The sequence below is a fragment of the Leucopleurus acutus genome (genome assembly GCF_964270905.1).
Source record: "Leucopleurus acutus genome assembly, chromosome: 16".
NCBI classification, from domain to species: Eukaryota; Metazoa; Chordata; class Mammalia; order Artiodactyla; family Delphinidae; genus Leucopleurus; species Leucopleurus acutus.
Genome location: NC_139158.1, coordinates 57,939,188 through 57,956,921, shown reverse-complemented (window position 1 = coordinate 57,956,921; position 17,734 = coordinate 57,939,188). Strand labels below are relative to the sequence as shown.

The window sequence follows — 17,734 nt, the reverse complement described above, 5'->3', positions numbered from 1 at the left end:
CTCAAGTGACATCTTTGTCCTTATTTGGAAGTTGCTGTTAATTTGTACTCAAATTGGATAGTTCTCTTTACTGTCCATCTCACACTGTGTAAGTGTACATGACAAGCACCCAGCCTAGTGCCTTGCTTACAGCAGGCATCCTGTTTGCTGCACTAAAACTGGCTGTCTGGATCTATGCTCTTCCCTACTCTTCTCTTTAAGGATACACAAGTACTCATACCTATGAACTCTGTGTTAGACATGCAATGGTCCTAGGCATAAAGCATAATGGATCTCTGCTGGGAATACTTAGTGTAAACAACATTCTCAAGTGACTTCACTATTTGCTGCCTAGACAATCTATATTTTGTTTATTATATATATATATATTTATATATACCCACATGTATTACATTACATATATGTCAATATGTGTCTAAAATTATTTTCAGTAATATGTAGGAGACAGTGCTGATATTGTTTTCTGAGTATGTTTTATATATAACATAGGATAAAAATCAGGTATATATGTGTGTACATATGTATGTATATACATGTGCATGTATATATAAGTATGTATATGTGTATACACACATACACACACACAAGGAGAGAAAAGGCGAGGGAGCAGGGAGAGAGAGAAGAGAATTTCCTAGTTTCGTCCACTGAAGAGATCTAGAAACAATGACCAAACCAGGAGCAAGGAGAATTTCTAGCACCCAGACTGTGGTGCTGAAATGTGGTTTCCCACTCAAAGAAACAGTAACTTACTAGAGAAATGACCAATTCCAGGTCTGAGACAGGAAACGTACAAGATAAGCCTGGAATATCTTGTCACAGTATATAGCAGAGAAGTTATTGAGGACTATTAAGATTGTGTTAAAAGGATTTGTAACCAACTTGAAGTGAGACCACAGCCCAAAGATGGAACAATTTAGAGCATCGGTAAAGATGATAACTGCAATGGACAGAAACATATCAAACATATTTAAATCTATGAGTTCAAAATTAGATATATTTTAAAAAACTATTTTTTTTTACTGGTTACTTTTGGAAAACGGTTGGGAACCAACCTTATTTTGAAAACTTCAAAAGCAAGAATTCAAGAATTCAAGCATTTAAAAGCAAGAATTCAAGCATTTATCTTGCTTTTCCTACATGAACGTCATGTAGGAAAGCAAGAATTCAAGCATTTATCTTGCTTTTCCTACATGAACGTCACCACTGCATAAACAATATTAGCAAGCTGAATATTTCTCTTTAGAGAATATAAATGAAGAAGGAATTATAGAATTGGAATACCACCATTTTGCAATAGTGAACTAAGACTAATTAATGAAGTAAAGATCTGAAGATTGCATATCAATGGCTGTTCACAAAATAAAGAGAATCAATTAGATACACATACTTCTTGGTAAGGAACACAATACCCTCTACGAAGTAATCTTCCCTCTAAAAATCAACCCTGAAACTGATTAAACCTCTAGATTCAATTACTAATAATCAGGAAATACAGAAGACAGGGAAACTGTTAAACTACATCATGGGAATGCAATCAACAAAATCCCAGTAAGGGGCTTCCCTGGTGGAACGGGGGTTAAGAATCTGCCTGCCAAGGCAGAGGACACGGATTCGAGCCCTGGTTCTGGAAGATCCCAAATGTTGTGGAGCAACTAAGCCCGTGGGCCACAACTACTGAGCCTGCGCTCTACAGCCCACAAGCCACAGCTACTGATCCCGTGGGCCACAATTACTGAGACCCGCGCACCTAGAGCCAGTGCTCCGCTACAAGAGAAGCCACCGCGATGAGAAGCCCATGCACCACAACAAAGAGTAGCTCTCACTTGCTGCAACTAAAGAAAGCCCGAGCGCAGCAAAGACCCAAAAATAAAATAAATTAAAAAAAAAAAATCCCAGCAAGGACAACCGTATGACAATGACTGGTTTCTTCAACAGACAGTTAGCGAGGGATGGGTGGGAACAAAGAGAAGGAGGGGGAATCCATACATGAGAAGAAACCTAAAACACACACAAGCAGGCAAAGCTAAACTATGATTAGATTCAGAAAGACCTGTGCTGGAAACTTTGCTTTGCCTCTTACTGGCTGTGTGACCTCGGGCAAGGGAGCTAACCTCTCTGAGCCGCAAATGCCATAATGGCGGGGGCTATTATTTACCTTACAGAGATATTATAGGAATTAAATGAAATAACCTGTAGAAAGTGCTTATTACCAGGCCTTACACACTAGATGTCTGCAGTACTTGTCAATTTCTCTGCTTCTACTGTTGGCTAGCTGGAGTTGGCTAAGAACATCTGAGCCTCCACCTTGATTTCCTGGAACTTGTCTGCTCTACCTCTCAGACACCCATAATGCATATCACTGGCCTCAGGTAAGTCACATCTGAGGCTGTGCAACCCATTGTGGGTCTGTGCTTTCCTTGATTGGCTCTGTCCAATCCCTTGGGCTATACCAGAATGCTTCACTTTGTGAGGCTTAGGAAAACAAAAATAACCAATATAGCTATTAGTACAGAATACACTTTATTCTGTTTTCCAATTCTATTTAGAAACAAACTCAAAAGTATGTTTCTATTTTAATGGCCTACATGGTGACACTCACCTTGGTTTGGGTCTACAATAAGAAGTAGAGTTATACAGTTGGGCAGTCACCATTTTCTGGCTATCTTCTACGGAAAAACACTGCGTGCTTTGGGGGATACACAGAAAAGATAGGCACTTTGCTCCCAAAAAAGTTCCCTGAAGGAGGTGGATATGTCAGTACTAATTACAGAATAAGGTGGAATGAATCATTAAATACTGTCTTCAGCTCCATGCTATGACCAACAGTGACAAATCCTAACCACTAGACCATTGGGAATCCATGCTATGACTGAAATGGAAGATTTCACGTGTGTGTGTGTGTGTGTGTGTGTGTGTGTGTGTGTGTGTGTGTGTGTGTTTGTATTCAAATCTTCCTAATATCCTTGTGTACTTCTCTATGCCCACTTTATAGATGAGGAGACTGAGGTACTCAATGGTAAAGTGACCTAAGGATGCAATACTAACAACTAGCAAAAGTGAAAATATATCTAGGTAAGGGATACCCAGAGCCTGTGTGGTTTCCACTAGACACACTATTCTCCAATTTTTCCCCAGCACAAACAGTGCATTTGTGGAAATGGATACTGTGTATGGAGGTAGAATTGGTTTGTTGGATCTGATGATGAAGAAGAGAAAGTCTCTCTGCTCAGACTCCTGAAGGCCGAATCCAGAAGACAGGCCCAGATGGATATCAAAATCAGATAAGCAGCAGAAGTCTGCAAACCCCAAGAAACATGCCAGTGTGCCTTGGCCCTTGGCCACCAGGAAAGGACCCTGAACTTAAGACAGAACTCTTGCCCCTATGCTGGCATCTGGCAGTGTCTGATCTCAGGTGACTCAAAGGGGGAAAAGAAGCTTAATTTCAATATTTAAAAGTATTTTTAAGAATTACACGAGGTAGGACTTCCCTGGTGGTGCAGTGGTTAAGAATCCGCCTGCCAATGCAGGGGACACAGGTTTGAGCCCTGGTCCAGGAAGATCCCACATGCTGCGGAGCAGCTAAGCCCATGTCCCACAACTACTGAGCCTGCGCTCTAGAGCCCGTGCACCACAACTACTGAGCCCACGTGCCACAACTACTGAAGCCCGTGCACCTAGAGCCTGTGCTTCACAACAAGAGAAGCCACTGCAATGAGAAGCCCGTGCACCACAATGAAGAGCCCCCGCTTGCTGCAACTAGAGAAAGCCCATGCACAGCAATGAAGACCCAACGCAGGGAGGGAGGGAGGGAGGGAGGAAGAAAAAGATTTAAAAGAAAAGAATTACATGATGTAATAAATACAAGAAAATGAAAATAAGTAAAATAGTAACAACCACCAGTGAGACTACCATCTTTAGTTTCTAAGACACTGAACACAAATTATTTTACAAAGATGGAAATACACTCTGCTTTTTACTTTTCTCACCAAACATATTTTGAACATCTTTCTAAATCAAATCTCAGAGCAGTATGCATTTTCTCTTTGCAGGATCTGACCAAGAAGCATGGAGCTGTAGGATCCCTGGCCATCAAAGAGCTGCCAGTAGTGACTGACCAGTAAAAATTAAGGCCTAGATGCTAATTCTGACTATAAGATTACCAGTCTTAGCAAAGAGAAAATACATGTGAACAGAAAAGTATCTGGATATTGAAGAGAAAAAGAGTTTTTAAAGAGAACTTTGGAGGCTATGAAGCAGCTAAGCAAGAGAAGAGAGAAGAAAAAAAAGTAGATTTTAAGAAGTAATATGGGTACAGATTGGCTCCCTTTTTAAAAATTTTTTATAGGCACAAGTAACGACTAGAATTGTATTTTAACTTCTTTTGGTGTTGGATTTGAATTTTATTAACACTTGTAGACTCAACACAGAGATCCTGCACAAATTTATAGTCATTTTCATACATATTTATTTTACCCTACTTAGGGTTTACTGAGCTTCTTGATCTGTGGATTGATGTATTTTATTTCATCAATTTGGAAAGTTCTCAGACATTATCAACTTAAATTTCCAGCCCCATTTTCTCTCTATTCTCCCTTCTGGGACTCCAATGATCTACTATGCTAGATCATTTGACACTGGCAGATACTGGATGCTCTGTTCCACCCCTTTTGCTCTTTTTCTCTTTGTCCTTCAGTTTGGAAACTTCCTATTGACTTATCTTCAAGTTCACTGAACTTTTCTTCATTCGTGTCTAATCTGATAAATTAGCCAACCTAATAAATCCTCCATTTCTATACCATATATTTTTCATTTCTAGCATTTCCATTTGGTTCTTTTTATAGTTTTCAGGTCTCTGCTAAAATTCCTCAACTCTTCACACATGTTGTCCCATTTTCTTCCAGATTCTTTAGCATTTTTATCAGTTACTTAAACAGATCAAATTTTCTTGTTTCTTCTGGTCTTATAATTTTTAAAAAATCATATGCCAGACATTTTGTATAAAAGACCAGTAAAAACAGAGGTAAACAGTACCATTTACCTCTAGGAAAGGGCCACTAGATCCCTTTCTTTTGTTAGGCCACTAAAGCAGGGATCTAAGTCAACTTGATCTATAATTGATCAGGGTCTGCATTTTGTAGCATTTGTAGTTTGGTTTACTTCATCACTAAATTCAAGTATTTCGAGGGTGGGGTGTGAACTTTGATAAAGATTTTGCTCAGAGTACTGGGACAAGATTCTGGAAGTCTCTTTGTATTTTATAGCTGAGCCACCAGCTTGCGGAATCATGGACAATCTCTCCCTGCTTTACAAGCTGGCTACCACTTTTCTGGGTGGCTAACGAGTTCTCTTTGCTCTCTAGTCCCCTTGGCTCTGTCTGTGTAGAGAGATCCTTGCCTTGCTACCTCGCATCCAGCCTTAAGAGGGCAGCTGCTTATACTCTGTAAAGACCTGGAATGCCTCCAAATGACTGCTCTCAGTTCTCCTGCGCTAATCCAGGTTATAGCTGAGCGTCAAGTACCTCAGCGGGGATGGTTCTCAGTGCTCCTGCCTGGCTCCTAATCTTTGGTGGACTACCCTGAGCGCTTGTGAAGACCTATGGTTTAGAGTTCAGGGGTAGGTGCTGACTCACTCACATACAGCCATTAAAAGCGCTTTAAAAGGTCAACTGATTTTTTCTTATCTCTGTCTGTGATAGATTTCTCTTCCTCCTGCTGTTCTACTGGAAATGAGAACAGTGTCCTATGAAGGGCCCTACTTTTTTAGAAAACAGAGTTCTTTGATGTTTCCTTGCATCTTCAGCTCTCTAATGATTTTACACTATTATTCTGTTGCATATTCAGATTGTTTTGGTTATTAGGGTGAGAATAATGGTCTCTTTTGACTTTCTATATCCCTAACTGGGAGTGGAAAACCATGGTCATTTTTATTTCTTATTTTGTGAACAGCCAATTCCGGTTGTCTCCTAGTTCCCCACTGTTGTATTTTTCTTATCAATTTGTAAGAGCTCTCCATAGTGTAGTGGGTATAAATGTGCTCAATCATATTTTGGTATAAGAAATATCACCTTACTTTATTCTTTCTAAATAAAATTAAATCTGGCCCTGAGTCCTCCTCACTCTTCCTGTGAGATGGGAAGTCCACTATCAGACATTAAAAGGGCTTCCTTTCTACTTCTTCATGGTATCACTTAAGAATACCAAGCTCACTGGAAGTCAGAAAACCAGGAAATGGCCTGGTCTACAGCCCATGATGATTACCACTGTTGCTTCTTCAGTTGCATGATGTCACTGCTCTTCTAGGTGTAACTAAAGATGCTCTCCTGAGTGGTCCCATTCCATTGACTCCAGAGATGCTTGTGATGTTCTCAAAACTACAATGCTATGTCTAGCTTCCATGTGTGACCTGAAGCATCCTCACGTTCAGGGCACTGCATGCAAGTGGGGCATGGGTCCCAGATACTGTGCAGAAACTCCTAAACTACTTATCTCTCTTATTTGTCTGTGGTTAAATTTTATTTAACATTCTTACACTCTTTTTTCCTTTTTTTTTTTTTCTTGTGGCCATGCCACGCAGCTTGCGGGATCTTAGTTCCCCAACCAGGAATTGAACCTGGGCCCTCAGCAGTGGAAGCATGGAGTCCTAGCCACTAGACCGCCAGGGAATTACCATCATTCTTACACTCTTAATGTCATTTTTGCATTTTCACTTTTTCCCATAATTAGGCAAGCCATGGATTGATGATGATGATTAGGTCTTTTTAAAGAACAAAAAGTTCAGGTTTTAATTTTCTTTTATATTCCTATTTTATTAGAAATGTTTAACGGAATGGATGTTCAATTTCATCAAATGCCTTTTCAGCATCTATGGAGTTATCATAAATGGTTCCAAGGAGAAAAATCAGTAGTGATTACACTAATAGATTTCCTGATATTAAACTGAATATTAAGCCCTTAATAAACTCTGCTTCATCACAGAATGTTCTTTTAATATGATACTGTTTGCTACCATTTTCCTTAAAGTATAGGCATTAATATTTGTGAGACTGATGTGCAGTCTTCATTTTTTGAATTATTTTTGTTGGGTCTTGATTTCACAGCTCATTTCATTAAAAGGCTACATACAAGCTGTTCTTTTTCCATGCACATCCATCCATGACCCCTGAGAGACACTACTGAGCTGTTTAAACAAAGTACCTATACCTTAGTTTTGTTTGTTGCTCCTCATTGCAAATTGCTCTGCGCACTATGAATTTTTTCTTCAAAGTTCAGATGAAAAATTAATGCCTGACCCTTTAATCCAGGAGTCAGTAAATTATGGCCTTTCCTTGGAACACAGACACACTCATTTGTTAAAGCACTGTCTATAATGGCATTGCTGAGTAGTTCGAACAGAGACACAGGGCCCACAAGGCCTAAAATGTTACTGTCTACCCCTTTACAGAAAAACGTTGCCAACCCCTGCCTAATCCTTGATTCTTTTAAGGCATACACCAACTTTTTAATCTTTTCATGCCAGAGAAAGAGTGCAAAAAGACACCCTCTTTATTGTTTTTCTAAAGTCCAGCCCAACAGAAAGAATGTCTTTAGGTCAAAACCTAAATCTTGGACCAGGCAGGCAGCCTTGGTCTCATCTCAGGTGAGGTTTCCTCAGAGTGGAAGAGGTCCCCTTCCACCCCCCAAGAAGTTTAAGATAATAATTGGGGGAGAAACTGTTCAATTCTTTGACTAAAGCAAACTAAAATATATCCTGCGTTTCTACAAGTTAAATACCATTAGTGGATAATTGAGCTGGTTGTAATATTTATAAGTTAAATACAGTATAGCTCCTTACTTCTGAAAGCAAAGTCTCCAGAGACATAGGATCCATCTTGCTGTAGACATTCCATAGATTCAAACTCACATCCTGCAACTGCAACACAAGGGGAAAAACATTGAAATAACTGAGTCAGTATCATTAGGATGATCAGAATTATTTCCTGACATTTAGAAATGACTATCTTGGTGAAAACTCAGTGATTAGAATAATAAATAAAAATTTTATATTATACTAGAACCTATACATATTAATAAATGTGTCCCATTCAAGGAAACTATCTGTTCAGAGACTTTGGTATATCTTCTGAATATCTTCAATGATGGGCATATATATATATTTATATACATATACACACAAAAATATTTTGTCTTTGTTTAGAATAAAATTTTAATTAAAATAATACATTCCTATAGTTTTAAAAAATCAAATACTAGTCCTAAAGGCTTGTAATAAGAAAATTTTAATCCCAACTCCAACCTTTCACAAACCTCCACTAGTCTTAATCCTCAGAGGCAACCACTTTGAAGTCTTTTAACATTTTCTTTTTGGTAATTACCTCCATATTTTGATATAAGCTTCTATCACTATTTCTTGATTTATCAATTTAGAAATTAAATACTGACTTATGGCAAAGATGTAGCTCTGCTACGACTATCCCCATTCTCATACGTTTTCTCACATATACACCTTAACATTATCTAATATCATGACTTTTTTGGTTATACCAGTAGTTATTGTTTATAATATTAAGGATATATATATAAATATATATATTAAAAATATATAAAATTTACTGCAGGCCAAGTGCATACATACTCATATTTGCTTTCTTAAACAAATTTTGTTTTTCCAAGAGCTACCAACAGCTTCATTCTTTTCACTTGTGTAACTTAAAAACTCAATCCTAAAATTTTTTCTACCTTTCCCACTTAATTTGCTAGTATGCTTACACTAGGGTTTCTCAATAGCAACACTACTGTCATTTTGGGCCAGTTATTCCTTTGTTGTGAGGGGCTGCCCTGTGCATTGCCTTGTGCAAAATCCCTGACCTCTACTCACTAGATGCCTACAACCCATCTCCCAGCCCCGGACCAGGCAAATCAAAAGCATGTCCAAATATTGCCAAGTGACCTGGGGGGAGGGGGAAGAAGGGACAGCGAAATCACCCCAATTGAGAACCACTGGCTTAAAGATATCAGATAATCTATCATTGCTTTTTCTTCTTGCTTCATTCTGGTATGCCTGTTATGTAAGCTTGCTGTGCAACTGCAACTTTCACTATGAGACTTCTCTTTGCTATCATCCTGGTGCTCTCACATGATGGATCTGATTCCATGACTTAATTTGTCTCCTGTTCCTTGGTTAACTTGTTTGCTGGAGAACATCCTCCAACAGCTTTCTAAGAAAAGATTAATGGGAGGAAATTTTTTTTAGTTTTAAAATGTCTTTATTCTGTCCTTACGACTAATTTGGCAATCACTGATGCTCTTTCATTCTTCTGTATTCTTTAGTCTCTCTGTGCTTCATCTTGGATAGTTTCTATTGCTATGGCTTCAAATTCACTAATCTTTTCCTTGGCAGAGTCTAATTTAATGTTACTGCCATCCAGTATATTTTTTCATCTTAGATATTGCAATTTTCACTTCTAGAAGTTCAATCTGAGTCTTTTTTATATTTTCTGTTTCTGTTCAACACGTTCAGTCTTTCCTCTAGCTTCTTGAACATATGGAACAGTGAGAATAACTTTTAATGTCCTTGTCTGCTAATTCTAACATTTCTGTCAATGTTAGGTCAATTTTGATGGACTGATTACCTTATTATCAGTCATATTCCCACTTCTTTGTAAACTGATAATCTTTGGATGCCAGACACTGTGAATTTTACCTTGTTGGGTGCTAGATATTTTTGTATTCCTATAAATATTCTTGTGATTTGTTCTGGAATGCAGTTACTTGGAAACAGTTTGATCCTTTCAGTTCTTGCTTTTATAAATTGTTAGGAAGGTCCAGATTGGTACTCAGACAAGGGCTGATTATTCCCCACAGGAGACAAAACCTTCCTGAGGACTCTATCCAATGCCCCTTGTGAATTATGCATTTTTTGAGTCAAACTGGTGGGAACAGGTACTATTCCCAGCTCTGAGCATGCATCAGACACTGTTCTGGAATACTTTCAGATATTTTTTTCTTCCTCCACTTTCAGTAGTTACATCACACATGAACACATAGATCAATAGGCTGTTGAACACTTGGGATGTGGGGGTGGGGAGAAAGAGGAATCTTGGCAGATCTTGGGAGTTCTGTTCCTCTTTAGTACTCTAGCCGTCTTGGTCTCACCAGACTCTCAGCTGCATCTACTCAGCTCAGGAAGTGCACTGGGATCGACCTGGGTACCCCCTTCCTGTGCCATGGCCTGGAAATTTTCTCAAAGTACAGTTGACCCTTGAATAAGGGGGTTTGGGGAACTGACCCTCTGTGCAGTCGAAAATCCAAGTATAACTTATAGTCAGCCCTCTGTAAATGCAATTCTGCATCCATGGATTCCACCAACTGTGGATCGTGTAGTATTATAGTATTTACTACTGAAAAAAATCTGCATATAAGTGGACCTATGCAGTTCAAACTCCTGTTGTTTAAGGGTCAACTGTAGTAAGCTAGGACATTCATGGGGCTCACCTTGTTTATTTCTCTCTCAAGGCAATCACTATTCCTCATTGCCTGATGTCTAGTGTCTTGACAATCAATGCCTCACATGTTTTGTTTAATGTTTCTTTTGGTTGGGGAAGGAGAGAAATCAAGTTTCTGTTGTCTTATTGCATAAGACTTATTTTTTCTGATTTTTATGATATTCTTTAATCCTCAGTGTTCAAAAAAGGCATAGATAGATTTAAGGTTTTTCTACTCTCACTGATGCTTGCTAAAAGCTTTTATTTCTCTTTATCACTGGAAATGTTTACTCTTTTTTTTTTTTAATTTCCTCCCTTCTGATATCTCTGCTCTATTTTTCTAGAACTCCTACTTAATGGCTATCAAACCTCATGGATAAGTTCTCTATTACTTTTAAGTTTTTTCTCATATTTTCTACCTCTTTTATTTCTAAACTTAACATATTTTGAGATTTTCCTAACTTTACCTCCCAACTTCTCTGTTAATTTTATCAATTATCATTTTCCAGAGCTCATATTTTCCTTATATTCATTTATCACAAAATAACACTTATTCTAATAAGTCACCAAATCTTACATTTCTCTGGGCATCCTAAGGAGAGTTTTGTATCTTAACTTTTCCTCTATATCATAAATCATCTTTGGTCTTAATCAATCAGAGTTTTAAAAAAATCTTGATCTTTTTCTTTCAAGTTACAGTTATTTAATCAAATGTGTGGTGAGCTTCACTGCCTGTTTATATTTTCAAATGAAAAGGCTGCTTGGACGCTTTCTGCTCTCAGCAGAGCTTGTCAACTACCAGGAAGTTTTATAGGGAGAGTAGACAGGCAGGAGGCAGTTATTATAGGATCTCTACTCCCTCATACTCTAAGTGTGAAAGTGTAGATAGAGAGCTTTACTCTCAGCCATCAAAAGCTACACTACCCAATGAGTTCTGTTTTGTTTTTCAGTTTCTATAGAGAAACCCCACCCATCCACTCACCTTGTTCCTTGTTTTTCCTAGTGGGAGGTGGCAGTTGGTAAATGTCCGGTTGTTTATCACTTGGAAGGTGGGGAGGATGACACAGACTACTACATAACCTTCAGTTAATTCATTTTTGATATCACCTATTTCCATTCTCTATCCTCCATTTTATTACCTTCTTCCTCACTGATTTAACATACTTGGCTCCTTCCTCTGTACTGTGGAACAGGTTTACAGGTGTGTCAACTGATTAGATTTTTGAGGTACTGAATTGATTTCTATTTTAAAAATTTATTTATTTATATTGAAGTATAGTTGATGTGCAAAATCATGTAAGTTGCAAGTGTACAATACAGTGATTCACAATTTTTAAAGCTTATACTGCGTTTATAGCTATAATAAAATATTGGCTATATTCCCTGTGCTGTACAATATATCCTTGTAGCTTATTTTATACATAATAGTTTGTACCTCTTATTCCCCTGCCCCTAATATTGCTCCTCCCCACTTCCCTCTCCCCACTGGTAACGACTAGTTAGTTCTTTATATCTGTGAGTCTATTTCTTTTTCATTTTATTCACTAGTTTGTTGTATTTTTTTAGATTCCACATAAAATATATTTGTGTTTCTCTGACTTATTTCACTTAGCATACCATCCAAATCCATCCATGTTGTTGCAAATGGCAAGTTTTTATTCTTTTTTTATGGCTGAGCAGTATTCCATTGTATATATATATACCATATCTTCTTTATCCATTCATCTACTGATGAACACTTAGGTTGCGTCCATATATTGGCAACTGTAAATAATGTTGCTGTGAACACTGGGGTGCATGTATCTTGTTGAGTTAGAGTTTTGGGGTTTTTTTTTGAATGTATACCCAGGAGTGGAATTGCTGGGATATAAGATAGTTATATTTTCAGTTTTTTGAGGAACCTCCATACTGTTTTCCACAGTAGCTCTACCAATTTACATTTCCACCAACAGTGTATGATGGCTTCCCTTTTCTCCACATCCTTATCAACATTTATTTGTGTTCTTTTCAATGACAGTCATTCTGACAAATGTGAGGTGATATCTCATTGTGGTTTTGAGTTGCATTTCCCTGATGATAGCGATGTTGAGCATCTTTTCACATGCCTGTTGGCCATCTGCATGTCTTCTTTGGAGAAATGTCTGTTTAGGACTTCTGCCCATTTTTTGATTGGGTTGTTTTTTGGATGTGGAGTTGTATGAGCTTTTTATATATTCTGGATATTAATTCTTATCAGTTGTATCATTTGCAAATATCTTCTCCCATTCAGTAGGCTATCTTCATTTTGTTGATGGTCTCCTTTGCTGTGCGAAAGCTTTTAAGTTTAATCAGGTCTGACTTGTTTATTTTTAATTTATTTAATTTGCATTAGGAGGAAGATCCAAAAAACTATTGCTACAATTTATGTCAGAGTGTTCTGCCTAGGTTTTCCTCTAGTTTTATGGTTTCCAGCCTTACACTTAGGTCTTTAATCCACTTTGAGTTTATTTTTGTATATGGTGTTAGACAATGTTCTAATTTCATTCTTTTACATGTAGCTGTCTAGTTTTCCCAGCACCACTTATTGGAGACTGTCTTCTCTCCATTGTATATTCTTGCCTCTTTTGTTGTAGATTAATTGACCATAAGTGCATGGGTTTATTGCTGGGCTCTCTATTCTGTTCCATTGATCTATGTGTCTGTGTGCCAGTACCATACTGCTGTTATTACTGCAGCTTTGTAGTATAGTCTAAAGTCAGGGACTGCGATTCCTCCAGCTCTGTTGTTCTTCTTTCTCAAGACTGTTTTGGTTCTTTGGGGTCTTTTGTGTTTCCATACAAATTTTAAAATTATTTGCTCTAGTTCCATGAAAAATGCCATTGGTATTTTGATAGGGATTGAACCGAATCTGTAGATTGCCTTGGGTAGTATGGTCATTTTAACAATATTACTTCTTCCAATCCAAGACCACGGTATATATCTTTCCATTTGTGTCATCTTTAATTTCTTTCATCAGTGTCATACAGTTTTCTGAGAATAGGTCTTTTAACTCTTTAGGCAGATTTATTCCTAGGTATTTTATTCTTTTTGATGCAGTGGTAGATGGGATTGTTTCCTTAATTTCTCTTTGTGATAGTTCATTGTTAGTGTATAGAAATGCAACAGATTTCTGTATATTAATTTTATAACCTGCAACTTCACCAAATTCATTGATTAGCTCTAGCAGTTTTCTGGTAGTGTCTTTAGGATTTTCTATGTATAGTATTATGTCATCCACAAACAGTGAAAGCTTTACTTCTTCCTTTCCAATTTGGATTGCTTTTTTGTCATAAATTGCTTTTATTATGTTGAGGTATGCTCTCTCTATGCCCACTTTTTGGAGGGTTTTTAATCATAAATGGGTATTGAATTTTGCCTTTTCTGCATCTGTTGAGATGATCATATGGTTTTTAGTCTTCAACTTGTTAATGTGATGTATCACACTGATTGATCTGCAGATACTGCAAATTTCCATTGATAGATCCCACTTGATCATGATGTATGATCCTTTTAATGTGCTGTTGGATTCAGTTGATGATTTTGTTGACGGTTTTTGCATCTATGCTCATCAGTGATACTGGCCTGTTATTTTCTTTTTTTATGGTATCTTAGTCTGGTTTTGGTATCAGGTGATGTTGGCCTCAAAAAATGATTTTGGAAGTGTTCCTTCTCTGCAGTTTTCTGGAACAGTTTCAGAAGGACAGGTGTTAATTCTTCTCTGAATGTTTGGTAGAACTCACCTGTAAAGCCATCTGGTCCTGGACTATTGTTTTCTGGAAGTGTTTTTGTTTTGTTTTGTTTGTTTTTGATTCAATTTTAGTACTGGTAATTGGTCTGTTCATATTTTTTATTTCTTCCTGGTTCAGTCTTGGGAGATTGTACCTTTTTAAGAATTGGTCCATTTCTTCTAGTTTGTCCATTTTATTGATGTATAGTTGCTCGTAGTGGTCTCTTATGATCCTTTGTATTCCTGTGGTGTCAGCTGTAACTTCTCCTTTTTCATTTCTGGTATTATTGATTTAGGCTCTCTCCCTTTCTTCTTTATGCGGCTGGCTAAAGACTCATCAATTTTATCTTTTCAGAGAACCAGCTTTTAGTTTCATCTATCTTTTCTATTTTTTTAAAAGTCTCTATTTCATTTATTTCTGCCATCTTTATGACTTTTTCCCTTCCACTAACTTTGGGTTTTGTTTGTTCTTCTTTCTCTAGCTCCTTTAAGTGTAAGGTTAGGTTGTTTATTTGAGATTTTTCTTGTTTCCTAAGGTAAGCTTGTATTGCTATAAACTTCCCCCTTAGAACTGCTTTTGCTGTGTCCCATAGGTTTTGGATCATCATGTTTTCATTTTCATTTGTCTCTAGGTAATTTTTTATTTCCTTTTTGATTTCTTCAGTGATCCATTCATTGTTTAGTAGCATATTGTTAACCCTCCATGTGTTTTGTGGTTTTTGCAGTTTTTTTCCTTGTAGTTGGTTTCTATTCAGTGTTGTGGTTGGAAAAGATGCTTGATATGATTTCAATTTTTAAAAAATTTACCAAGACTTGTTTTGTGGCCTAGTATGTGACCTATCCTGGAGAATGTTCCATGGGCACTTGAAAAGAATGTGTATTCTGCTGCTTTTGGATGGAATGCTCTATATCAATTAAGTCTATTTGGTCTAATGTGTCATTTAAGGCCAGTGCTTCCTTACTGATTTTCTGTCTGGATGATCTGTCCATTGCTGTAAACGGGGTGTTAAAGTCCTCTACTGTTATTGTGTTACTGTTGATTTCTCCCTTTATGCCCATTAATATTTGCTTTATGTATTTAGGTGCTCCTATGTTGGGTGCATATATATTTATAATTGTTATATCTTCTCCTTGGATTGATTCCTTGATTATTATGTAGTGTCCTTCTTTGTCTCTTATAACAGCCTTTATTTTAGGATCTATTTTGTCTGATATAAGTATTGCTACCCTGGCTTTCTGTTAATTTCCATTTGCATGGAATACCTTTATCCATCCCCTCACTTTCAGTTTGTGTGTGTCTTTAGACCTGAAGTGAAGCCTCTTGTAGTCAGCATATACAAAGGTCTTGTTTTTGTATCCATTCAGCTACTCTGTGTCTTCTGATTGGAGCAGTCAGTCCATTTACATTTAAGGTAATTATTGATATATATGTTCTTATTGTCATTTTAATTGTTTTGGGGTTGCTTTTGTAGGTCCTTTTTCTTCTTTTGTTCTCTTGTGACTATCTTTAGTGTTTTGTTTGGATTTTTCTTTTTTGTGTACATCTATTACAGTCTTTTGGTTTGTGGTTACCATGAGGTTTTTATATAGCAATCTATATACATACTTGATTGTTTAAAGTTGTTGATCTCTTAATTTCAAATGCATTTTAACAATCCCACAGTTTGCACTCTCCTCCCCTCACTATGACTGTTTTTGATATCTGTTGGGAAAATTAATAAAGTAGTCTTGTTCAGGCTTCAGATGCAGAAGCAGGCCTCTGACTGACCCGTGACCCAGCCTGGACTGCACGCTTGCTTGCACACCTAACAATGCTGCTAGCAAGGCAAGCAGCACTCACAATAAGAAAGGGAGTGGGTCTTGGAATTTCTTGAGCCCCGGGGACCTGGCCAGTCCCCTGGGGTCTGGAAAATCTTGTGACCCACATGGTGAAACAAACAGCATTGCTAAAGTAAATCCAGAGCTGCATTTTGGCATGCAAACTGATATCAGTTTGTGGCCTGGAATTACAAATGGAAGCCCCTGGAACTCTGATCTGAAGTCTCACCCATGGGGTGGAGGCACCGCCCAGGACCCTTGCCAACTGGGGCTCCAGACTGGTGTTACTCAGGACTTCCCAGCTGCTGTTTGGATCTGGAAGTAGGCGTTGGCCCAATTCTGTGATGTATATATACCGTGTTATGTTTCTCTAATATTCTTATTCCTTTCCTTCTAATGATTGTATATTAAAATTAAGCTAAATCGTCTTTCATTAAAGGATTAAAGCTGTTTATTTGTGTGAAACAAGTGGTTATTTTGCCAGCGAATCCAACAAACCTTAAAACAGAAAGCAGGCTTTCGGCAAAACACCACCACATTTTACATCTAATTCTTCTGTGTATCCCTTAAGTGCTTATTGTGTATATTTGTGGATATTGTGGATTTTACTACTTTTGCCTTTTCACCTTTCTACTAGGTTTGTGCATGGATGATTTCCTATCTTTACTGTATGTTCTCCTTACTGATGAGCTTTTTCATTTCATAATTTTCATGTTTCTAGTTGTGGCCTTTTCTTTTTCACCTAGAGAAGTTCCTTTAACATTGGTTATAAAGCTGGTTTGGTGGTGAACTCTTTCAGCTTTTGCTTGTCTATAAAGCTTTTGCTCTCATCAACAAATATGCATGAGAGCCTTACTGAGTAGTGCATTTGTGCTTGTAGGTTTTTCCCTTTTGTCACTTTAAATTTATCATGGTACTCCCTTCTGGCCTGCAGAGTTTCTGCTGAAAAATCAGCTCACAGCCTTATGGGAGTTCCCTTGTATGTTATTTGTTCCTTTTGTCTTGCCTCTTTTAATATTCTCTCTTCAATTTTTGCCATTTTAATTATAACGTGTCTTGGTGTGTTCCTCTTTGGGTTAATCCTGTATGGGACTCTGCATTTCCTGGATGTGAATAACTGTAACCTATTCCAGGTTAGGGAAGTTTTCAGCTATTATGTCTTCAAGTATGTTCTTAGCACCTTTCTCTCTTCTCCTTCTAAGACCCCTATAATGCAAATATTAGTGCGCTTGATGTTGTCCCAGAGGTCTCTTACACTGTCCTCATTTCATTCTTTTTTCTGTTCAGCATCAGTGATTTCCACTACTTTGTCTTCCAGCTCACTGATTCATTCTTCTGTATCATTTAATATACTGATGATTCCTTCTAATGTATTTTTCATTTCCGTTACTGTATTCTTCATCTCTAGCTGTTCTTTATATTTTCAAACTCTTTGTTAAAAACTTCTAATTTCTCGCTCTGTGCATCCATTCTTCACCCACATTCTTTTTTTTTTTTTAATTTATTTTTTTGGTTGTGTTGGGTCTTCGTTGCCACACATGGGCTTTCTTTAGTTGTGGCAAGTGGGGGCTACTCTTCGTTGCGGTGCGCAGGCTTCTCATTGTGGTGGCTTCTCTTGTTGAGGAGCATGGGCTCTAGGTGCGTGGGCTTCAGCAGTTGTGGCACGCGGGCTTCAGTAGTTGTGGCTCGCG

At 37.7% G+C, this 17,734-nt stretch overlaps 1 protein-coding gene across 2 annotated transcripts in view; it reads right to left on the bottom strand.

The window, feature by feature from the left end:
• The window catches only part of DNAAF9 (dynein axonemal assembly factor 9), a gene marked incomplete at its 5' end in the record, with an annotated part of 146,909 nt that overhangs the window by 89,401 nt on the left and 39,774 nt on the right, over positions 1–17,734 (bottom strand). For both annotated transcript variants that reach the window (XM_082858006.1, XM_082858007.1), the window contains one exon: positions 7,831–7,908. In XM_082858006.1, the coding sequence (XP_082714132.1) occupies positions 7,831–7,908 (78 nt within the window). The remainder of the gene's footprint in view (positions 1–7,830; positions 7,909–17,734) is intronic.